Source organism: Cyanistes caeruleus, chromosome 3 (assembly GCF_971803275.1).
Source record: "Cyanistes caeruleus chromosome 3, bCyaCae1.hap1.1, whole genome shotgun sequence".
NCBI lineage: Eukaryota > Metazoa > Chordata > Aves > Passeriformes > Paridae > Cyanistes > Cyanistes caeruleus.
The window spans coordinates 71,959,666-71,985,541 of NC_141703.1; the positions used below are offsets into that span (position 1 = coordinate 71,959,666).

Below are 25,876 nucleotides of genomic sequence, written 5' to 3' on the forward strand. Positions count from 1 at the left end.
TTACATGAGTGCTATTCTTGGCATGAGATATGTGGCAGGGAAAAAGAAACTGAGATACGAGGAGAAGGTATTCCTGTTTTACCGCCTGGATAGATCAGTTGAATTGAAATGACCATCTAACCATGGCCTGAGTGAATAAAAAGCACTTGATTGTTTTCTTGCTCAGGTGACTTGTTCCCTGATGCACAGTTGCAAAGATGATTAGCATGAATCTGCTACCATCAGATACTACACCTTTATGTTTTGCTTCAGAGTCTAAAGTTTTACCTTTTTTATCTGAAAACTCTTTGCCTGATCAGAACACCTTTCAGTTCCTGTTCAAATGTATCAAAAGTAGACATTGAAAACATTAGTGTTTTAACATTGTTGTTTTACATCATAACTTGTTAACACCACAGTTCAGTTACATTGAAATAGCAGAACTGTCAGCAACTGCCATGCACATAGCATCAGAAAAAACAGTTGCTGAGTGGTGCCCTGTGATTCTGGACTTCATCTTTTTAATAGGAACTTGAAGCCCAGAGTAGGCTTTGGGGGGGAGTCATTGGTTTGGTTTTGGTTTTTCTGTTTTGCTTTGTTTTGTTTTTTCTCATGAGGGGCATGGACAGTAGGGGAAGATCTGCAAAGTGAATTGAAGGCATGGAGCACAACAAAGTGCTGGTGTTTGGAATTTTGTGTCTGTAGTGTTCTGTGTTCTGTAATCTCTGCTCCCAAGACTGATGCAAAGAGCTTTTTACACTACTCAGAGTTCTTACGTTGCTCTCTTTGGCAGTACTGGCTCATGCTTACCTGTGGTTACTATGTATCAAGAAAGCTGTTTTTCAGAGATAATTTAGGATTCTAATTTGTGAGCGTATGGTTGTTCCAATAATGGATTTGAAATAACTTAAACAGAAATGTTTTTCTTATTATCACTGTAATATTAATACCAAATTATCAAGCTGTTTTCAGTTGTAGAGTAACTAAAGCAAAACTAGTTGCAGAAGTCAGTAAAAATATGAATAGGTTGTGCTGCTCTGTTTTGGGTTTGGTGCTTTCCCAGAAAGTCACGGCCTCTGGTGCCTCACTGATAAAAACAGAAAGGTAATTCTTTCCTAAATAATTTGTAGTTATTGGTAGATGGTTTTGGTATTTAAAAAAAAAAAAAAGTAAAGACACAGAACTGTGTCAAGTAAATTGTTGTTTCTAGGCTGAATAGCTGGATTTGGGCATAGAAACAATTATTTTCGGAAGGTAATTCTTAAGATTGGGATTCATTGGAATTCTGTGATTTAAGACAAGATACAGGAATTACATATTAGCTTTCTGGATTTCTGGATTTCTTCAGAATGCTAAAATGAGTTGTAATTGCTTCATTAATGATTCAGTTATTAAATTAAAAATGTTTCCCAGAACACCTCGACCTGTTGTTGTAGAACCAATGGAGCAATTTGATGATGAGGATGGACTCCCTGAGAAGCTAATGCAAAAAACACAACAGTACCACAAGTAAGTTGTGGTTAGCCTTTTTTATAAAATGTGATTTATGCACTTAGTTGCCTTTGTAAATATACACTAATTAATGAAATTAATTAAACTTTTGAGTTTGTGTAGCAGGAGGTAGTGCTTCTGTATGTTGTGCTGTTTTGTTTCAAAGGATTAAACAGGGCTTTCCCAAATTTCCTAATCATAATAAAATTTAGACATGGCTCGTTGGTTTAACATTCTGTGCATTTATTGTAGTAGAGAGGTTCTTGGCCTACACTGCATTCAGTGGAAGCTTGTTGCTAGCTTTTATGAATTAGAGGTGTGGTCTAATCCTGCAGAGATTTAGAATACCCACAGACCTTTATGTTCTCTGAATAGCCCCTGAACTATTTGCAGCCTCCCTGGCTTGTAAATCTTTGCACCTTCCACAGGTCAGGTAAAACTTGGAGCATGACATGAGAAAGTGAATCTCAATCATGAGATAAAAGACCCCTAATCTGAAAATACTAGTTTTTAGTATTGTAATTTGCCATTCATGTTGTTTGCATCTGAAATGTTCATGTTGGTAAGACTGTAGAACACCACTTCTTAAAAATTTGTCACTGGTAGGTACAGTATTAGTGTTAGAATGGGAAATGCAGGCTCATTTTAATGGGTACAGATTCTGGCTAATATTCTGGGCTGTCTAGTAAGCATTTATGTTTATTTGAATAACTGGTTTAGTGAATTGACTGCTTGATATAGAAGGCTGAACACTGTTAATCTAGTGTTGCAGCTTAGTCTTTTGTACTGATGTCAATACAAATTTTTATCTTATAATTAAATAAATTGAAATTTTATTTGGGCGATTTTTGGAAAATTGTCTTTTTACTTGTCTTAATGTCTGATCTAAGCTGTGTCTGGTTCAGAATGTAGTCATCTGACAGGTTAATGAAAAGTGAGATCTGCACTTGAAGTGATTATTTATACATTCTCTAGCTGTTATAGCTGTTGATCTAAATGTGTCCTTCTGTACATTTTTACTGCAAAATTTTTATTAGGGAAAGAGAACAGCCTCCACGCTTTGCTCAGCCTGGAACATTTGAGTTTGAGTATGCTTCGCGGTGGAAGGCTCTTGATGAGATGGAAAAGCAGCAGCGTGAACAGGTTGACAGGAATATTAGAGAAGCCAAAGAGAAACTTGAGGCAGAAATGGAAGCAGCTAGACATGAGCATCAGCTAATGCTGATGAGGCAAGGTAAAACCAGATAATCTACTAGTATTAAATTTGTTTTGTCACAGATATTTTTCTTTTGTGTAGCATATTGAGCTGTATACTTGGACATTTTGCTGGTCACCATTTAATTAAATGCATTTAACTAAGAAAAAGGAATACTTCTCTATGCACATATTCCTTGATGATTTGCAGAAATTAAGCACCTGATAAAGAGGTGATTGTCTAAGTCTCTTTTTCTTCACTTTCTATCTAAATATCTAAATTTATCTTGAGGAAAAAGTTTACTTAGCCTATTTTTCCTGAATAGGAACATGTGCTCGCAATGTGGAGCCATGCTGTTTTTCTGAGGTTCTGTGCAGAGCATGAGGTCTTGTGCAGAAGATAATAACATAAAAACATAATACATAATAACATAAAGAGCATAAGGTTTTATAGAAGGTGTAATAACATATATATATAATGTTATATATATAACATACATGTTCAAAACAAAAAACTGTTTTGAAATGCCAGATAGTTGCTGCAGCACCTGAAATGACAACTATTTCTTGATTTATTTTCCAAGAAAAACTGTTAAAAGCATTTAATTTCCTTGTAAGCACAGGTGTATATTAGAGGTGAGGAATGTGCATGTTAATATGATCCAAGAATGTTGCTGACAATACAGTACAGCCCTCCCCTGGCAGCTAGACACACAGTGTAATTTTGTGTGTGTGACTGACATTTGTAAAGATAGTTCAGTGCCTAAGATAAAGGTTGGATAAATCTACTCTTGACTTACCTAATTGTTAATACTTAAAAGTGTTATAATCCAGTTCCAGAATTTATGCTCTTTAATTTCCTTTGAATTTATTCACCTGTTGCCTGTACTTGAGGGCAAGAGTAGAGATTACTTTGTCCTAAATTCATGTCTTAATTACATGTTAAACTGAGACAAGATTACGATGGCCTCTTCATTAAGATAGAAGAACAATTGATGGTGAAACATGGGAAAACATCTTTCATGTGTTTTTGGATATTAGGGTTTCTTTTAAGGACAACATGAAGGAAAAGATAGTCTGCTTTTTCAATATTTGTTAAATGCCAGTTTTATATGAAAAATGAGAGCATCATTCCTTCCATTAAAGAGCCACTAAAACATGAATGTATGTGTGAATTCCAGTGAGAAAATATGGTTTTTTTTAGTGTAGGGGGAGGGATTTTTCCCTCTCACAGTTTGGTTCGCAGAGTACCTCTTTGGTACCAGGTAAACTTAGAATTTTGTTACAATAATTAGGTTTCTTCTTAGTTGCCTGCTGACATTTAATTTTCAGGGATCTAGGGATTAATAAGTATTCCTCTGTTTTAATCTTCTTAATTCTTTGGCTTCACTATGCATTTAAATAAGGTGTTTTTTTCACTTGCATTTATTTTCAAAGATTAGCTTCCTCTTGTTGCTCTGAACAGTGTGGGTTTAAGTTCATGCCATTCCAAGAATATTGATTATATTAATGGGATGCATCATATGATGCTGTAGAAAGATGCAGTGAAGTTTCTAAGGCACCAGAACCTAGAATTAATACTTTTGTATCCCTGGTGCACAAAGTCAAAATTAAAGATGTATTGAAGCAGTCATTATGAAACATGAAATAAAATATAAAATGTCATGTTTTAGTTGTGGAGTTAAGAAGACAGGAAAGATGAGCTTACTGGTCCATGTACTCTAGCAGGTGCAGGTTGTGTTGAAACTGCTTCATGAGAACTAATAGGACTGTAGCTTTCATGAGCTACATGTTGGTTTGAGTACTCAGGTTTTTGTACTGTGATATTAATTCTGAAGGTAGATTTAATTCTTTTGATATGTGTAATTTTTCACTTTTAAGTGTCATATTTTGACAGACTGAGTCAGAAGTAATTTGTAAAGCAGAATACCTGTTTGCGTGTGTAAGTAAATTGCATGGTATTTCTCATCTATGTACTGGTGGTATACATCAAACATTTGTAAATATTTCTCATAACAATGGTTAAATAGATTAAGAAAACACTGGAAAACATGACTGAATTTATCAGAAGCTTAATTTTTTAATCAGTTATATGGGAACTTGGCATTTATTTTCCATCTTGAGAACCTGAAAAATCAGCAGCTTAAACTGCTTAAAAGTCTTTGTGAAGCTGATATTCCAGTTTGTAGGATTTACTTCTGAGGTGAGAGAACACCTTCACATTCTGCCCTCTGCTATGTAGAAGGTTGAAGGTAAAATGAAGACCTTGCCCTTTTATAAGCACAAGAAAGTGCAGAGGCTAATAATAATGCTCTCTCTTTGTTTTCTCTTTTTCCCACAGCTGCTTTAGTGCAGATTTTTTCTGTTCAGAGGAAGGGCCTGTCAGTCAAGAATTACCATCATTATAGGTCTTCTAATATGAATGGCTCTTGTGCGGAGTTTGAACCTCTATAACTGTGTTTTCACCGGGCCTAGTAAGGCTTTCTGCCAAGATTTGGCAGTTGTCAAATGATACTGAATCTTAATTTTCTTTGTTGAATCTTTAACATAGTAACAATTTCCAGAAAGGCAATAAGCTATGCTATAAAGAAAAATTAGGAGAACACTGAGAAAAGTAGAGTGCTACATCTTAAGAGCAAAGGGGACAGTAAATTATATTGGTAGAGAGAAAGTATGAAATCCTGTGCCTGTGCACACAGGCACAAGAAATAGGGAATGCTATATAAATTTGAAAGAACAAAGAACTGAAAAAGAAACATCTTTTCCCACAGTGGACAATGTTACAGAATGGGTTAGTTCTTGATCTCAGTAATACCATAATCATGCTAAAGGTTAATTTGAAAAGTACACTTGTACTCTGAAATAACCTATAGGTTATTTAAAAGCAAAAAAAAAGTGTGCTTGTGACGCTGCCCAATGATCAGAATACCAGTGGCCTGGCCTTCTATGGCACGCACAGCTGGAAAGAAGCAGCTCTCAGACTTTGTGATTTGAGTGAATCTTCAGTGTAGTCCTAGTCTATATAAGTGTGAAATTTGTTAATTTTGCAGGAAAGAATAGAAAAGCAATCCTGTAAAATATGCTTGAAAAAGGACTTCTAATGTCAACAGAGATGTTGTGGGAATAAATATCTGATAATAATCTTGGTTCAAAAAGAAAACAAATACATTATATTTTGGCAGAATGTACTGGCTGTTGTAATTTTTGGATAATAAAGTAAAATTTGAAGTTGTAATGATTTATGCTGATGCAAGTTTGAGGAAACCGATTTGCGTGGCTAAAAAGATACTTTAATTAGTGTAGTGAAGAAATGTGTAGTGAAAATGTGCAGAACAGTTGAACTAAAGCATAAAAGGCATGCAATAGGTGGCGTGGTAAGATGTTACTTGTGGTTTCTATAAATAGTATCATGTGGCCAATGTCCTTCCTATATAGTTAAAAAATAAAAAAAAAAAAGCCGTTTTCTAAGAAATGGTGAAATTATTATTTATTGAAGAAAGTATAAATTTCCAGGCAGAAATCAATAATGTGACTGGTCAGCAAAAGTAATTACTGTGAGTTATGCCCTTTTTAAGGGCATTCTAAGTGCTTCTTAGGTGGCTATGGCTGTGCCTTTTTTGTGGGGTCAAAACACTAGTCATTTTTAAGTTGCAGTAAGCAGAGTTGTGATAGGTCTTCATGGAGGCTCAGACTTCATGCACATGAAGTTCATATGACTTTTCTGATGTGTGCCATGAAGTAGGTAGTGGAGAGTGTAAAAGTCCATGAATCTTGCAGTAGTTTCCTTAGTATTTTTACTTTATCAGTATACGTACAGCATTGTGAGAAAACTGATGCAGTATCCTAGATGTAAAACTAGGATGTGATTTAAGGGATTGAGAGAGGTTTTTTTTTCCCTTTTCTTTGTGAACTTTAAACTTCTGTTTCTGTTACCTACTCTGGGGGCTTTGCCCCTTTTCTACCTTTCTGTGTTTGTAAGCCACAGATCCAGGGGGTTTTCAAGTACTAGACTTAGCTTTATGGAAAGAAACGAGTTAAATGCATTGAAAATTTTGTTTAAAAAATTGAATGTTAGAACTGTAATCTGACAGTAATAACAATTCTTGTGATTTTTGTTGCCACATTATTGATTGACAGCTTTTATATTTAAATACGCTTTTAATCCTGTTAGATCTCATGCGTCGTCAAGAAGAATTGAGGCGCTTGGAAGAACTTCGAAATCAAGAACTTCAAAAACGCAAGCAGATACAATTGAGGTATTTTGTCTTCTACTGTGCAGAGGTGTGGCATGCAGCCACTGTAGGCCTGCATGAATTTGGATATGTTAGCTAAACTTGCTTCTCGAAAGCATAATGTCTGATGTTTCTGATAACGTAATGCTGATATAAAAGATTGGTTTCAAGTGTTGCTTGATTTTTTTCACTTATTTCAGCTCTGCTAGGTTTGTTATAAATTTCTGAGGTTTCTAAATAGCATAGAAATATCTTAGACTATTTTTTTGTTTCATATTTATTTTAACATGAGTGAAGCATTGCTGTAATAGGAACAGGCTTCTAAATTTTATGGGTAGGTGATCTGCTTAGAGAATCATAGCATTGCAGTCTTATAGTCTGACATGGGATTTTGGAAGTTATTTTCACTTGATGTTCTGGTATGTTGAAAACAATTTTTCATTTAGAACTTGATTCATGGGAAAAAATGTTTTAATGCCTTTTCTAAAGTTTAAGAAAATAGACATAGTCTCATCATGTTGATTTATACTTTTTGTGTTAAATATCACAATAAATATCAGATAAAAAAATCAGCACAAATGCATCTCAGAATTAAAAATGTATATTTTGGCACTGTCCAAGTTTTAATCCATTGTGGCTTTTTAAAAATGGAAATATTTTAAGCTGTTTACTGATATATAGCTGGAAGAGTAGGTATAGAATGTATTGGTATTGAAATTACTTGTATTCCAGTAAAAAAGCCAGACTAAAACTTCAAAAGTACTCAAACTCATCAAGTTGAGTAGATTAGTGCCTTACACTATGTAAAAAATAATTAATGACCAGTTCTGTTTATATGCTTGATGTTACCTCTGAGACTGAGTGCAAGCCTGAACAGGTCAAGCGACTAAGCTGACATAATTTTGAATGATACCCTAGACATGAAGAAGAACACAGACGTCGTGAAGAAGAGATGCTACGCCAGAGGGAGCAGGAAGAGTTACGACGACAGCAGGAGGGAGGATTTAAGCCAAATTTCATGGATAATGTAAGTACAGTTCTATGGTGAAAGTCCAAATTGCAAAAGAGTTTTTTCATTGGATCTTTTTTTGCTTGTTATTGAACTGCCATCCTCCTGTTGGCTGTTTTCACCTCAGTATTTCTTCTCCTGAGTGAATTGCTACATATTCAGTAGTGTAGTTGCTCTTTTGTGTGATGACATCACTGTTATTTTTCCTTCAAGCTGGTGATATAACACTTCTGTTAAGTGAAGGTGTTCAGATACTTATTTTGTTTACTTGGGAATTGAAATGTTTCAGTAAAATAGTCTTTCTAAGTGGGAGGTGATAGGAATCATCCATCCTGATGTGCCCGACTTTGCCTGAAGGTTTAAATTTTAAACCAATTCATGCCGCTAAGCTTGTTTGAATTACTGGTTTTGATTTATGCTTAACTTACTAAGAAAGTTTTCAGAAACAAAAAGGGCGATGTTAATTTCATATGGAGCCTAAAATTGCTCTCCCTTTTGACCCTGTGTAAAACTATATGACGAGAACATCCAAATCATTACTAAAGGAGACTGAAAGATTATAAAGTTGAGGGGAAATTTCTCCTCTGCTATAATCTGTACATTATTTATATTAGTAATTTAGGCATGCTCTGTCTCTGAAGACTCATCTTGCACGATTAACAAAATGGTGCTATCGAAGGAGTCAGCTTCTAAATTTTTTGGTCAAAGGGTATGACTTTTTTCCTACTGACCAGATCAGTTCAGTGAATGCAAACTCTGTTGTAAATGCTTCAGTTTTCTCTTGAGTAGGATACCTTTTACTATTACAGCTATTCATACTGAGGAGATAATGTACAATGCTCTTTTACATTATTGAAACAACTATAGTCTGCAGGAGGGGATTTTGCTCCCCTTCCACAAGTGCAACTTCATACATCAATCAGAAATGAAGTGCTGTTTTCTCAGCTACTTCCTGTGAAAGAAAAACCTATTTTACATTCTATATCATGAATTTTCTGTAGAATTTATTATGTTCTGAGACATCCTGAGAGATCCTAAAAAATAAATGATTTCCTATTCTCAGTTTTTCCCCCTTAGTGTTTTTAGTAAAGATGGGGAGAAAGCAAAATAGTTGCTTTGATTTTACCGACAGGTATAATACATTTTTGCTCACCGTGTTTTGAGGGACTCACATCCAAAAGCAGATGGTAATTTATTTCCATATGTTCTGACTCTAAAAGAAAACTGCTTTCGGCACGTCTTTTCTTCAGGGTGATGAAGTCCAAGAATTCAGAACTCGTACTGTCCTTTAGTGTGTTCTAAATATTATTAAACATAATTGGGGAAATAGCATGTAACAGTTGTCTGATATAATTTGGTAGTAGTACTTACTTATGACTTCTGTAGTGCCAAATGTGAAATTTCATATAGCTGTAGTATCTTAACATAGCATCTTTTGGGGTTGCCTGACTTTCTGTCCCTGTAAGCTACTTGTTAAAACCTCCTGGCTCCTCTGTGAGACCTGTGCTGCTTGCTGCAAAGAGCTGTAGTAATAGGAAGCTGGGGAACCAACCCACAGCCCTGGCATGGTAGTAGCTCCCTCACATTCCATTGCTGTTAGGAGGTTGTGGCCTGTATTCTGCAGCTTGGAGTGGGGAAAACTAGATAATGGTAAAGGCCACCACAACCTTTATTGGTTTAATCTTACATATGTCTTGATATTATAGTATTTAGTCTCTGTGCTTAAATCGCTAACCACAGTTTCTCCATCCATGTTGCTTATCTACATTTTTAAATTCCAAACCATATATGAGTAGAAACTGTTAAAGTTAGTGTGCAGGACTTGGCAAGAATGTAAGATTAGAGAGGAAGAAGAGTGGTTCAAATAGAAAGCGCAAATGGAAATCACTGTGCATAATTGTTATGAATTTTATACATCAAATTTTTGGAGTGGAAGGGTTAAGGGTGGAAGACTGCTTTGCAAGGGTGTAGCTTTCCTCCTCTCATGCATTTCTGAAATTGTGTGTTCATCTGGACTTAACACACTGCAAGAAGATACAGATGTAGTTTTGCAGTAACAGCCCTACCAAAAACATTTTAACTTATATATAAAGGACTGTAGAGTACAGGTGGTGTTTTTTAAACATTGTATGAAATTGCAGTGGCATACACAATAATACATTAAAAAAGTGTGTTCTCTGGACTAGTCTTTAGTATTCTGGTTATGTCTTGACTTTGGTTTTATTTCAACTTTAAAAGAGGAAAAATTGAAACAAAGTGGCAAGTGACGTGTTTACTTTCTTTAGCAACAGTTTCTAATCAGGGCAGCTGTGTGTCTAAGCATGCCTATCATTTTATAGATGCTTGTTATAAAATGTTTTTAGATAACTGTAGTTATGTAGTGTGAATGGGAATTGAAAAAGCCTTTGCATTTTGCAGCAGAGAAAAACTGTAAATCTTTATTAGAGATTGAAAAATGACACATGAAATCTGATTTCAACTTAGAATTTCTTATACAAATAACTTGCTTTTATTTGTTCTTACTAATACTTATTTACTGTGAACAGATTCCATCTTGCACTTACTTCTACTCTCAGATCACCATTATACAAGTACTGAGAAAGTTATTCTCTATTTTCAGAGGTTAAAAGTTGACTCTTGGTGAGAATTTCATTTTTTTGATACTGTTGGATAGTTTTTTACCTTACCAAGTCTTGATAAACTCTACTGGCATTATACTTGCAACATATTACAGCCTTCTGCCAACAATGTATTTAGTAGGGCAATAATAATTGTTTCTAATCCTTCTTTTTGTTTCTTAAAAGCTTTGAAAAGTAAGCTTCCTTCACTTATACCCTATCACTTTTTACTGGTCAGTCTAAAACAGGAAGATAATGGTAAGTGCAATGGCAACCAGAATTGGACCCTGTCATGTAAGGCTGCAGTATTAGGCTTTCCTGTTGAACTTTTCTATCTGTGTCTTTTCCCTAACTCATTAAACTTAAATTTTTTAAAAAACAGAACTACTTTTGAAAAACATCTTGTAGTCAAGTCTAATGCAGCTAGCGGTTACTTGATTTTGTTAATGATGATAGAAATATTTTCCCTGAGAGGATTTCTTTTCCTGAAGCATTCTTGTTGATGGTGATGATGAACATTAGAAATTTGATTGCATTGACTGTTGATCTATGGGCAGCCTCATGATGCCTAAACAATTTATTAATCTAGTTATGTGACCCCCACTAGATAAATTAATAAACACTTTCGTATTGGTTAGGGTTTTTCCCTTCCTTTTTAAAAGTCAGTTAGTTGAAGTGTTCTCTTATAGCTCAATACTTCACATGCATTCTGATTTCACAGTAGCTTTATTGGGAAACTAGTTTTCCAGTAGTATTTTGCTAATTTTTATTTTACATTATTCTGGCTGAAAGAGGAACTGGCTGATGGTGATTTATTTTGCAACACAAAAATATTTTTTAAAAAGAAAATCCTTCTGAGTGCCAGTAACACACTAATTACTCAAATATGCAATGGTTATTATCCAGTTAGGGATGGCTTGCTTGGATTTACATTATTGAATCTCAATCAGAGCCATTTTACAAAATAATTCCAGTTCCAAGACTTGCTTTTATTTGTGTCACCAACTTAGTGGTTTGGATTTAGTGTATTAAAATATTTTCTATGTGTCTAAGACAACAAAAATATATGAGTACTAGTTTTGTATGCATGGATTTACTTCTGTAGTAAAACTGAAATAGTGTCAGGTGGGTATTGTACTTAGTGAAACACTAGCTGCAATACCAGCCTAAAATTTACAGATCTTCTTACTGATAGTTTAAAGAGGGAATTGAGAATTCTGGATGTCCTTGCCTACTTCCCTCCAAGGAAAACCGCTTTTTGAATGTGTAAGGGACTGTTGTTTGAGAATTCATCAGTTTCAATTTCTGAATGCTTGCTGTTTTTTCATGTAAGACTTTGTATATGAAATACTTTTATTTTTCATCTAGTCTTTTCAGGAATTATTTCTGGAGGTTGTTTTGCTTTCCTTTAGTTTTTCTTGCAGAAGCACTGCTCTCAAGTATGTTGAGTAATTATCAGCATAAAGTGTCAGCTGCTAAAGCAGTGGAGATGCTTCAACAGCTGCGGTTGTAGTGGACTTGGATCAAGAGCTGTAAGACAGATAAGAAGAAGAAAGTAAAAAAGCACATTGCAAAACAGCAAAGATGTTTATAACTTCAGGAATGCCAATGTAACATAGTTTTTGTTCTAAGTTTGGTCCTTTGGAGCAGTTTATAAATGAAGCTTTCCATTTCTTACTGTTCGGAGCTCTATTGAGGCTTGTCTTAGCCCTCACTTCTATGTTCATTTGCAGGTTAAGCGTTAGACATGCTTGAAACAAGACTATCAGATTTCCTTGAACTTTAGTAATTCAGGACTAGATTTTTGCACTTCCTGCCTGTTCAAGTGAATAGAACTGGTTTTTGATCCCGTCTTCTCATAGCATTTTGCTCAAAAGCTCCAGTAATGTAAGCAATTGGAATTTTCACTGAATGGTGAATTGTTTCCTACCTAACTCAAAACTAAACTAAGGCAGATGCCCAATAATAAATTATGAAACATGTTTAAGAATCTTTTCCATTTTGGTAAGTTTTCTAACAATAAATGTAGGCTATTTTATCCTGACAGCCTTGTATACTTAATGATGGTGAAGTTTTGTAAGTTTGTATGAATAAAATCTCAGTTTCTTGCTGCTTTATAAAAGCTCTTTTGTAGAGCATGATTGGGCAAGATGAATTGCATCCATACTGCAGTCCAGCATACATAGTTCATGTGTGACACCTTAAAGACTTTTTAAGGTAAAACTAGCTTGGAAAAAGACAAATCATTAAATGTAGACTAAAACACACCAACCTAACAAAATAGTCCTGCTTTTCTTGGCAGTGGTTTTACTTCAGTGGTCACGTTTCTTCCTATGCATATATCAACACAGGATAGGCCTTTTAGCAAGCACCCTGTAAATATGCAGGTTGTGTTTTTATGGGCAGTCCTAGTTTTGGCAGTATCACTACATTATTTTTTCAAGAGTGATATGCATCAGTAGACAGATTCTTAAATCATATGTTTCTTCTGTTCCTTGGTGTTTCAGACATGTTGCTTTGGGCAAGAGTAATACTTCCTAACTAAGCCTTAAAATACTCGATTTATATTATTTTCAGTAACTAAATAAATTCTTTTCAGTCTTTAATTACGTTGTCAGGTAGAAAAAAAACATTTAACTGTCATATCTGCTTTTAGTATGAAAAGACATTACATGAAAATCAATGCAGATCTTCTGGTATCTTTTTGTACCATGTGCTTATATACATTAAATGAGGGTGTTTCTGGTATAAGATCTTTTGGTTGTAAGTATTTCATGACCGTTTTAGGATGATTCATAATGTATTTTCTAGTTTTTATATTTTTATGTATGTTAAGGATGCTACTTAAAGTAATTTTCCAGCAACAGAGCAAATAATTGTGACAATATTATATTTCATTTATAACTCCATTTTTGTATGTCTGAACTGTGAATATTTAGGCAATGTGATATTTTTGTGTTTTATTTAGGAGACTAATCTTCTGCTCTTTTGCAGTCAACTTCTAAAGTTTGCACAAAGTGCTTTGGAAAATACTAATATGTATTTCCTGTGAACTTGCAAATAGAACAAGTGACTATTCACAAATAATTTTTACTTTAATGTGCTGTCAAATGTGCATAAATCTCCACTATCAATTTAGGTGCTGTGGTATTACTTTTAAGTTTTCCCAAATTTGCACTTTTCTACAGTAACTGATACAGAATTTTCTGTCCATATTCTTTAGATTATCTGGTTCTGTTTATAACCTTACTCTCTCTCAGTAAGACTGATGATCAAAAAAGGAAAATAACACTTTACAGATGCTACTTATGTAATAGCAAAATGACATTAGTCTTTGTCAGTCTCCGTGTTTCATGAGGCCTCAGCTGTAGCAGATGCCATTTTTGTTCAATTATTGATAGAAAGACCTCAAGTGCATCTGTGCTTGTTTATAGAATACTCAACTTCTGCTGTTTCATGGGTTTTTTAGTGAAAAATAGAAAAATCTATCTAGAGCAGATTTAATAAGTCTGTATTAATATTTTATTATTATTATTTCTGAAAATCGTTGCTGCTCACAATTTAAATAAAATCTAGTTATTCAACTTAAGCTACTTAAATAGAGTTCTTCAGTTTTTCATATTCTGACAAGTAAGAATATTTAGAAATTAAATATATAACTTAGAAAAATTCCTTGTTGATGTGTTTGATAAATGCCGTATATATTTGAAGAAGCTAAAATTAATGTTTGCCTTAATAATTTTCATTTTTTCTTCCAGCTACTGGAGTTAAGTTTGGCTTGGAGTTTGTACACGTATTTACCCAGACTAAGAAGAAACTAATTTTCAGTTTCAGTTATCTGCTTGGTACCTATTTCGGGCTCATCCACCTCTCTAAATCCTGAGATCTTGCTTGGTGGCACTGAGACTTGCAACCAAAATAAATTCCTCTGCTTAGTTTGTCTTTGCTCACGGGATCTGTGTTCAAAGAACGACTACAGCACCCAAGAAGCAATAAATGAGATTTGTTTAGAAATAGTAATTTTGGATATGAGGAAACCTGTTAATGGGTCTGTTGAGTAGTGTGATCAAAGTCTGTTTAGTGACCTGGTTACTCTGAAGCCAGTGCCTTCCGAGTAGTTTTTTTCCTTTCCTTTTTTTCCAATGTGACCTTTTGCTTAGCCTCTAGCATTTTGCTTCAGTAGCTCTCACAGAGCAGAAAATTTTAGCAGTGATAATGCAGTAAAATGATAGAAACAGAAAAAATAGAAATTAACTTAGTGTTGTTACCTGTCTATTGATACCAGTCTGTCATTTTTTAAATTAAAATATTCATAACTTCTCTCATGAATATTTCACAAACCTCCTTGTCAAAGTAGTTTTTTCTTATTACTGGAGGTAGTGCTTGTTTTGGGTTATTAAATCTTCCATGAGAAAAATGGAGTTTAAATCTGATACTTCTGTCTCCCATCAAGTACACTTCAATTGTGCAGAGATTGGATATTACTTTCCTATTAATTAGTGCTTCTAATAAATAGTGGATCTTGGTAAGAAGATGAGTTTTGGTAAAGCCATTTTGTCAGAACAGTCATATGGGGAGCTCAGTAGAAACTAAAGCTTAAAGAGTCAATTAGATACATCTAAGGCAGATGTTTCTGCCTGAACATAATCTTAAAATCATAGCATGGTTTGGTTTGGAAGGGGCCATTAAAGTTCATCTAATTCATTGCCTCCTGCAATGAGCAGGCTCCTCTTGAGCTACTTTAAGTTGCTCAGAGCACCATCCAGTCCTTAATGTTTCCAGGGATGGGCCATCTATCACCTGCCTGGGCAACTTACTCCAGTATTTCATTGCCCTCATTGTAAAAAATTTCTTCCTTTCACCTAGTTTGAGTCTATATCCACTATTAGTTTGAAGCTGTCACCCGATGTCCTGTCACAACAGGCCCTACTAAAACATTTGTCACTGTTACAATTTCCTACGGTGGCTAATGGCTCATTAGTTTAGGCTTAGAATTGTGTAGGAGGAAACAGTGTTTTTATTAGTTTTGTTTTGTACATGATATGAAGCTCTTACTACAGGTCCCAAATGCAGTTTGGGTTATCTGTTTGACAGGAGAGCTGTTCCAAGAAAATGACAGTATGATGTTGAAATTAGGTTCTTCAGGCTTTTTTATCTTCCTACATGCCTCTGGTTTATAATACTTTTAAAATGTTATTTACTTATGGAGTCTTCCTATTTGTTTCCCCCACCATTTCTGAGTTACTAAACATTTCTTTTAACTACAGGGAACTTCTGAGTTTAGCTAAGAACCAGGTATTAGTGTTTGTCCCTATTGATTGGTTGGTCCTCCTTGAGTGCCTAACATAATTCTGCCCTTTGGGTCTATTATACATAAATAAAATAATAGTTTTTGTTGGATATTTTTGATTGAATCAAACACTACAGTTTAAGAATGTGTGGTCTTGGGTTAGGGTATTTAGCTAGAAAGCAATGCTTCTCAATCTGTTTGGATTTATTCAGATGACCAGTTTCTTAAACTTTTGATGGAAATACTAGAATTGCCTAGTAGAATGTACTATTTTCATCAGTCAGAACTTTGTTTTTTCAGATGACAAGCATCTTCCTCATTCAGGTTGGCTTCATGTTGCTCCAGGCCATTTTACAGGAAATAGCCTACAAGTTGTGTAAAATAACTGCAGCATGGCTTCCTGCAGAAAGTATCACTGATATTTCTCTCTTTATATTTTCTTATATTTTAGCGTGCTGTATATGTAGACAGGCCATAAGTTTATTGGAAGAATCTTAAATGTTGAACTATTCTGGTTGTAAGCAATATCCATAACATCTATAAAAGACACTGTATGGGTGCTAGAAGTTTCTCCTACAAGACTTCCTTGTAGCATTGAAAGGCTTTGGCTTTCAGCTTCCTTTAGACAAATACTTGAATATTCTATTCAGTTGGTAACTCGAATTAATTGTGAGATAGCAACTACAATTGGACTGGTTTCATGTTATAATTTATTTGGCATATGTAATATCTACGTGGTGAGGAAAAATTGTTAATACAGAAGTCTGGCAAAGTGTCATATTTAGTGCACCGTGGCTATAACTAATGGTGCTTTTAAGTTGGTTTTGCAGTCTTATAGTTGACACTTCAATTAAGAAGTAGATTTTCACATTAATGTTCTATAATAAAGGGTATTCTTGGCTGATAAATTTATCTTTCAAGTAAACATGGATGACTTTTACTACATCTTATCCTTGAATCTTGCATTTGGGGAAAACTTTTTTCAACTCCATATAGTGTTCACTCTTTTTAATATTTATATAGATTTGGGTTTTGTGCAAGGAGAACACAACAATTTGGGTAATCTGAAATGCAGCATTTTTCTATAACACCTGATTTTCAGTTTAGTATTTTACTGCACTTCTGCATGAGGGTACAGTTAGCCCAGTCTTTTTTTCCAGTTAAGCAGCCCTTCAAGTCCATCCCCACCATGGTGAATAGTGGAGTGCATCTTAAATCATTTGCAGCCTGCCAGGTTGTCTGTTTTGATACTTATCCACTCTTGACATTTCTTCAGCTCATATAAAGCCAGAATAATTCTAAGATGAAATTCTCTAATATGCCTCTGAAGATGTGAATATATTGTGAATGTAGTGTAATTGTTACATGTCTCAGTTGTCAGCTTGGTGATATGCTGTATCTTTCTTCTAGAAAGTACTTTTGTGGGTAAGTAAAGTGTCTTTGAAAAAATATTTGTATTATGTTTAGTTGTTGATCTATATTTAATTTATATTTTTAATTTTTTAACTGTTATTGAAAAAAGGAAGCTAACAGAAATGTGAGAAATACTTTTTATATTTCTGAATCTAAGATGGTTCCTAACTCCGATTAATTGGCAGAATTGAGAAAGTTGCTATTAGGGGAATTGATCTAATGGGATCTCATTTTTCAAAGGATTTCCAAATCTATTAAGGGTGGTTGCCTTCTCTAAGCACCTTCATCTTGTAAAACAATATTTCTGAATTTTAGATTAAAATATTTGAGAAGCAGTTTTTTACCTTTCTTGTGAGTCTTAGTTCTTAAATCAAGGGGAAAATTTGCCAGAACACCTCTGTATTTGTTTTCTCTCAAATCATCAACAGCAAAGGCATTTGGAAAAAGTATCCTTTGCAGTTACATCCTCAGAGAGTGTTTCATGTATAGTGAAGGGATATGCTAGGATTTTTCTTTACCTGAACAAATGAAGTAATGATGACAGGAGGCATGGAATTAAATTTTTTTTATTTTATTCCTAGCTACTGTATATGTATGCAGTTTGTTTAGGACCTGATTTTGCCTTCTGTGTAAAATTTTTTTTTTTTTGGATGATGCATGACTTTTGTCTCAGGTTATGAGAAAATGAAATACATTTTTTGTAAGTTTTATGGATATTGTATATACAATATTTTACTGTATTTTAACAAATGAAGATGAGAAAGGTGGGAGAAAAGCTCACAAATTATATTAATGTGGTGGCTTAAATGCAATATTAAAATTCAGTGAAGGAACAAGTAAGTAAAAGACAAAATAATGAAACAGAAAATATATAAATTGCAATATGGAATCAAGTTCTGTAATCAACAGAATAGGTTCAATGGTATATCTTGGCTTTTTAGACTATTTTCTTTTTTCTTAACAAGTTAGATTGTAAGTTGAATTTTGACCTGTAATTCATTCTGAAAGTATGAGTTCTAGTATAAAACAAAGCTGTCACTTTTGTGTGTATTAGGTAGTATTGTCTTTGACCTCTAGGATTAACTTTTCCTTTAATATTTAGGATTATTAAATGTTGCTGGTTAGTGATGTATTCCCTAAAGATCTCTTTATTGGGAGTCATATTAGTGCAATTAAACTGCTTTCTTTTCCAAGACTGTTGGTTTAGACCTGACTTAAATGTCATGTGAGAATTGATGTATTGAAAGGAAGCTAACTTCAGTTCAGATTGGGTTTTGCATCCAGCTTTAACAGAATGACAAAACCAAAACATTCTGTGAGGTCCACAGCTGTTTAACAGTTTACTATAAAAAGTATTTGTGAAGAATAACTTCAATTTTCAATAGTAAATACTTTTGACCAGTTTTAATCACATTTGTTAATTTGGCTGTTTTCTCTCTGTGGGCTTTAGCTGCCGAGGACTATCCTTAGTAACTGATGCAGAAGGAAAATGAGACCTCACAGAAGTTGAAGGCTTTTTGTTCTCAGAACTAAAAGAAGAGAATAGAGATGTAGTGCATAGAGGTTTTTTACAAATACATCCCTATACTTTTGCTGTTAGTTTTAAAAGAGATTCCCTTCTTCAAATAAAATTGATACTTCCTTTGCAGTCTTACTGAAATGACAGTAATACTTAAGAAATAAAGAAATACTTAAGAAATCCTTGACTAGTAATACATGTTTTTTCTGTAATTGTAGTTTTTACTACCATTAGGAGTGTTTTTCCAATTTGCAGCATTTACTGGAATGTGTATTTGATTGTATTTCATGCAGTGTATATTCCTTATTTTACTGAGGTGATACTTTTTTAATGTTCAGGGTTTTTTAGTGTTGGAATTTAGAGTCATCTCCAGCAGCTTAATTTGTGACTCAAGTCAGAAAGCAGTAAATTGCCTTTATCCCCTCTAGCTGTCTTAGTATGTTTTTTCAAAGACTGAGTCTTTGGTGACAGCCACTAAACCTAACAAAAATTCTTTTCCTTAGGATTTGTATTTAAAAACAAGACTCTATCGTTTACTGCATGCTATATGTTTTATAGCTACTATTTACTTTAGTTGTTATCTAGTTTAATGTATTTGTGTAGGTTTGTGTGAAGAGATTTTATGTTTTTTCTAGACTCTTGGGTGAGTGTTATAACTCACCCAAGTTATATAACTCAGTTCATAGAGTTTTGAGTAGTTCCAGCTGGAAGACATTTCATACATTATACTACATCACAGTATGATGTCCAGCTCAGAGTAGGGATCAGCTCTGAATTTAGACTATAGTGGTCAGGAACACATACAAATCTTGGATTTTGAAAGATATTTTTCATTTAAAATTAATTACTGCTATTGTATATGAACTGTGTTGGGATATTGTAACTTTTGGATCTTACATAGAGATCTTAATTGAGGAACAAACTGCAGAGGGAAGGGTGACAAGAAGCAGGGGATGGAAGAGAAGCATTTTATTATTTTAACTTTTTACTGCCACTTAACTTCCAGTGCACTTGTCATTGGAGTGAAATAGTGGACTATTCTGAGGAAAAGACAACGCGCAATCGAAAGTATCCCCCAAATTCTATTTTTGGTTGCTAACTAGCAGCTTTAATTACTTGTATGATTTATGTTATTAAAATATAGGTGTCTTTCTGTAAGTTCCAATACATGTAAGGTTTAAGGGCCTTATGCCTTCTTAAGAGGTCTTTGGAAACAATTTTTCTTTTCTAGAAGGAGCTTAATGAAATAAGCCACACTAGAAGGGAGTAATGAATTCTAGTAAGAGGTTCAGAAATGTCATACCTGTTTTGATAAATATATAGTCTGTTAGACAATAAAATTCAGTTTTCATGTTAATGAAAACAAGTGAGAATCAACAGCACTGTTAATTACGGTTTGCTCTACACACACAACCTAGATAAAGTGCAAATTGAACTATTAATTTTCAAGTTTATGGGGAAAATGTTCTTTTCTTGCTAGGGCATTTTTTGGATGCCATGTCTTAGCATTCTTGTGGTTACTATACTATGAAAGGTGAGTAAATACTCGCACGTTCTTCTGGACACAAACCATTGAAAACTGTATGGTCTGTCTTCTTAACATTTCTGAGATATCTTGCTTTTTTGCTGTTCTAAAATTTTTCATGCCATATTTTGTTCATACTATAATTTTGACAGCTTTGTTACCATGAACTTTGCATCATTTGGTGACAAGATTAATTTTTGCTGGGCTGCTGCAATTGCAAGGCCTGTTTTTAAGGAAAAAAAGTAGCACTGGTTTGTCAGTTAAAAAAGTCAGGCTTATGTCTATTTGTATTTTTCCTTGCAGTGTGACCTTTATCAATTCTTAGGTGTTTTTCAAAACATTTAGGTTCATGGTTCTGTAGAACAAATTTTAAAATAGTGTAATATATTGAACAAACTCAGAAGAATCATTTGACTATTCTCTGTATATTTAGACTGCTGTATCAGTGAAGATAGGAGGTGTAAGAACATAGCACATGATACACCTCAAATACTTTGAAAAACTTGTTTCAAGTACTTGGTAAAAATGGGAGAATCCATACTATATTAAATATAAAATACATATTTTAAAATGAGTGTATTCAGTATTTTTGTTTAGATCTACTTCTTACATTTGGCATTAAAATTAGTTTGCATTGTGAGAAATACATTTTTAATGCTTCTGTCTAAAGTAATTAAGTATTATCCTATAGTTGCCATTATAGCAATTTTTCTAAAAGATTACCCAGACAAATTGGACCCTTTTGAGGGTTGTCTGCATTAGTGAGTTCTGAAGTATTTTACAAGAGTCCTGGCAACAAATGATTTGGAAAGGTTTGGTTTGTGTAAACAGTGCTTTTGCAATAGGGCATTTTTTGTTGGTGACTTTATCTTTTTGATAATGTTTTTTTTCTGATCTTCACAAAGTTTAACTTAAGCTTTCCTGCACATTCTTTGTCTTACAGATTTCTTTTTTCCCTGTAATAGCATATCATCCGTTTTTCTTGTTCTCTTCCTGTTAAGATTGTCTTCCCAGGTACGGGTGACTTCAGAGGTTCTTAATCACCCCACATATTTCTCTTTTAAGAGTTTAACCCTGTTCTCGTGCTGCTCAGTTTTAACTCCCTGTTGTGGGTAGTTATGGGTGCCTTTGGGGAAGGGGCTGAAGCAGGCTGCTACTGAACAGAAGAATGGGAAGTCATATAGTGAGGAAAAGAAGCTCTGAGAAGGTAACACTATCTTTGTAAAGCTCTGCAAAAAGCTTGAGTATCCAAAAATGAACCTCTTAGGTGGGCTGGAATTATCAACCAGGATTGACTCAGCTATTGTGTCAAACTGCTTGTTGGTATTCCTTTCTGTTATATTTAGGCAAAACCCATGGGCTAGTTGACCTAACTTACCTGTAGTAAGATGTTTATGCTCACATATTAAAGAGGTGTCCTGATTTGTATGTGACAGGACTGAATTTTTTTTACCACCCAGGACTCCTTCAGATAAAATTTTTGAATACATCAAACATCTGATGACATTAATGATATGTACTGCTGGTTAATGTTGGAAATTGAGTATTTTCTCTGACAGGAAGTGTAAAGTTGCTAATTCTGTGTTACGAATACAGAAGAATTTCCTGTGCTGAAAAATCAAGGGACCATTATATGTTTTGAACATGCAACAGTAGGAATAATTATAAGCAGCAGCTTATCTTGCAGACATGTTGATAAAGTAATAGGCAACAGAGACCTTAAGGCACATTTATGGATCTTGATTATATACCTGAAATGTTTTTTATACTGTAATAATTGAACACTGAAGTTAAAGCTAAAAAAATTGCAAACAATTACTTCATGCTTTTTCTTTCAAAAGTTAAACTAAACAAAAGTAGGTTCTGCTTATCTTTTGCTGTACTTCAGTTAACTGAAGACTGGTAGCATTTCAAGACAGGGAAAAAATGATTGATTGCTAAGAGGAAGACCAGTGTGTTTTTTATCATCAGAGCTTGCATATGCTTCTGTCCTTTACAAAGAAAACAAGTTGTAGTTACTAGTGCAGCTTTATAGCTCTGTACTTAACATGCTTATCTAGCCATTATTATACTTAGCCTTGCCTTATGGCACTTGTCACATTAAAAAACCAAATACCAGCTGACTTGCAGTTGAACCTGAGATGAATCAAGTAAGGTTTGTGCCTACTGTAAAGTCTGGTGCTTTACTTTGTAGTGAAAAATTTTCTCACAACAGTTCATGACGTGTCTGGTTTTCACACAAGCATGTAGGCGTGCATGTGTGCACACAATCTGACTAGTGTAAACTGATAGTCACTGTGTTTCCCTATCCTGTTGACTTAGGGACTGACAGTAGGGGTAATACACCACTTTCCCTTCTGCTTCCTGATGTCAAGACTGAGGTGTACAAGCGGGCTAATAATCAACATGGTTGTATGCTGATTTGTGACTAATTCATGTCAGTTTATGGGTATGGTTCATCCTCATGGGGCTGCTGATTTTACTTAAAATGTCAGTTGATGTTACTGTGAAAGGTCTGTCAGAGTAGCTGCATGTTCTCTAATAAAATTTTAATGTGGGTTCTAGTGTCAGAAGAAGAGATCCTCCTTAGTGTTCCATCAATGGCCTTTTTTAGCTGGACTTCAAAAATCTGCCTGTGTCTTTTAGTTACCAGACCTTGTTTTTCTGCTCCACATTGAGCCATATTCTTTTGAAAACAGTGTGTACTCTTATGTAAAGTACTTTTTCTAGGTTAATATGAGTTACTACAAACAAAGTTGTTGACCTGAGAGCTCTTTATCATGTATCTCATGGCAATTTCCTATAGCAGGATATTTTTATAAAACTATTGGTTCTCTTCTGTCAAATAGTGGTGTCTGCTGCTTCAGGTGGCTGAAGATAGAAGACTCATGTTTGGCATCCCAAATATGATTGACCAAAGCAGACTTTTGTGAACCTGTACAGATATGAATACATATGAATGTATTTTGATTTACTAATATTTCCATGTAAAAATTGCTTGTACACTGATATAGTTGCCTAGTATGTGGATTTGTTTTCAAAATGCATCTGAACATAGGCTCTTAAATCGTAAGTGGAATGGTTTTTCAGAATGAGGTAAATTTTTAAAAATTTTCTTATTCTCAGCATGTGTTTACTCAAGAGCAGCGTACTTGTTAACATTCCTGCAGAAAATTAAGGACAATTTTTTTTTTATAAATTTCATTAGTTTTGTTTTGAACTGTGGATTTGTTTCTCTTTAATCTTTTTGATGTAAACAGTAATCCTAAAATCCCTTGGAATTGTCTCTGATAGAGTACTTTGTTTTCCCATAAGTGATGATTTTTTTGCTACTCTGGGTACTATCCTTTGAGTATTGTTTCATAGCAGGATGGGGTTCACGTTTAATAATGTCAGAAATCTTTTGCTGTTGGGTGACTGAGCATCAATTGAGTCTGGATCAATTTGATGTGTTATTTATCTGTTTAGTGTAAATGAATGTTACAGTTTCTGGTGATACTACTATTTCATGCTGATTTTAAAAGTATGGTCAGTATCTGAACTAATATCAATAGTAAAGTATAATTCACTGAAAAAATACACCACTACCAAAGTTAAGTCAAAGCTATTTGAGCAATGATTAATCGGCAGGTCGAATTTATATACCATAATGTAATACATTAGGTCTTGGTTTTCAATCAACACAAGTATTTTTGAGTCTTGAAATCAGATTGAGTATTACTGAACCACAGCCTTTAGGCAAATGCTGTAATAAGACCTGTTTATTTACAGGTAAAATAGAAACATTTATTAATTATAAACACTGCAAGAAGATGGATTCATTTGCAGTTGGGAGCTTTAGACTGTTGCATCTAATAAATGAAACTTAGCATATTTAATCTTTAATATGCAAAAATGTACAGCATTGTTATACTGAACTTATTCAACCCTTTGATATTATAAAAATCAGGAGTATAATTAACTTCATTCCTTGCATTGTTTTTAATTAATGGAAACTTTTGAAACTGACATTTTTATTTTCATGGAGTAAATGGGAATGTTTTAAGTTCTATAAATGATAGGTTGACCATGAAAACTATGTTTACTTTCAGAGAGAACAGGAAATGAGAATGGGTGATATGGGTCCTCGTGGAGCAATAAACATGGGAGGTAGGGATCTGAAGGAAAAAGGCTTCTGTAATGTAAATTTTTGTTCTTTGGGACTGTACATATTACTCAAGCACTATGAATTAGTGAAAACTGGTAAAAAAGGAGTAAGCAATATTAGGAAATAAAAAAACTTGTGTCTTGCTTTCAAGCAGCTTTCCCCCCCCGTCCCCAGTGTATCTTTATTTTACTGTTTTGACTATACATGGTGAAAAAATTATGTGCAAGTCAAGAGAAACAAAAATCAGTGAAAAGTGATGCTCTGGGAGTTATCTGGTGCAAAAGAGGAATTTTATGTTCAAAAAATATTTGGCATAATTTTGAAGGGATTACCTATTCAAATAAATTGTGACCGTAATTGCATGCAGTGAAATGATGTAGAGGTTAAAATTGGCAAGTTCTTCCTAATGTACTTGGTGTGATAAATGAATAATGTGCTTGGTGTTCTACCAATTTCCTCTCTTATTTGCAAATATTCTCAGCTCTTGCAACTTAAAATACTGCCACTGCTAAAAACTACTATGTGTAATCTAGAAGAGTATAATAATTAGTGCTTGCTCCATATATGCAGACTGAAACAGTTTGGAATCTTACCCAGAATATCTGCTTTTAAACAAGACTGAAACTTAAAATAATTCTTCAAAACCACTAAATCTAACTGAACTGTGTGAACTGTTAAATCTATTGGAAGCTTCCTAATGGTAATTTAAAATAAATTAAGGTGGTAATTAAAAGACAAGTAATACAACTGTTTTTGCATATATTATAAAATTAAAAGTGCAAAACGTAGTAAACATTTCACTTGACCTTTTGAGTAATGTGAATTTATAGAGTAATGAATCTGCTTCAGATTTTAAAACATTATTCATGATTTCCTTGCATTTCTTGAGACACATAGCTGAAAAATAGAAATAAGCTTGTGCTTTCAGGGATGATGAAAATGATTTAAAAAAATTGTGAAGAAGAACATTGTGAACTTATCTACAAATATTAAACTGAAGCATAAATTGAGGTGTAATTTTTATTTTATAGTTGTACTTTTGCATATGATGTCATCATACTTGAAAATTTCATTTAATTAGAAGACTTTGTAGATATTGATACTGTGCCAGTTGTCCAGATACACAAGATACACTTTTTTACATGTAGATTTAAAATGTGTATTTACTGCAGTTCTTAACAGTAATGTTGTTGGTCTTGCTTTCTAAGTTTTATGTTAAGATTTGATTTAAAACTTAATAATTTTAGAAATAAATTGTATCATTCCAAAAAAATGTTGCAGTAACATTGGACTGCTATTTTGAAATATCCATAGCAAGTAAGTCTAGCATTTATTTCTGCAGAGGCTGGATTTTAAGTTCACTCATAGAGATTTTGGTTTTTCTCCAGCATATTAACTCCATTGATTACAGTAGACTGTTAAATTGTAGATCTTTAGTTGTTGACAGTAGCATCCTTTC

At 34.0% G+C, this 25,876-nt stretch overlaps 1 protein-coding gene across 4 annotated transcripts in view; it reads left to right on the forward strand.

Moving 5' to 3' along the window:
* Positions 1–25,876, forward strand: part of PSPC1 (paraspeckle component 1) — a 61,579-nt gene that overhangs the window by 3,739 nt on the left and 31,964 nt on the right. For all 4 annotated transcript variants that reach the window (XR_015284769.1, XR_015284770.1, XR_015284768.1 and 1 more), the window contains exons 3-7: positions 1,393–1,488; positions 2,508–2,704; positions 6,836–6,920; positions 7,815–7,923; positions 24,362–24,419. Coding sequence is in view for 1 of the 4 variants with exons in the window: in XM_023919874.2 (XP_023775642.1) it covers positions 1,393–1,488; positions 2,508–2,704; positions 6,836–6,920; positions 7,815–7,923; positions 24,362–24,419 (545 nt within the window). In the remaining 3 variants the exon portion in view is untranslated. The remainder of the gene's footprint in view (positions 1–1,392; positions 1,489–2,507; positions 2,705–6,835; positions 6,921–7,814; positions 7,924–24,361; positions 24,420–25,876) is intronic.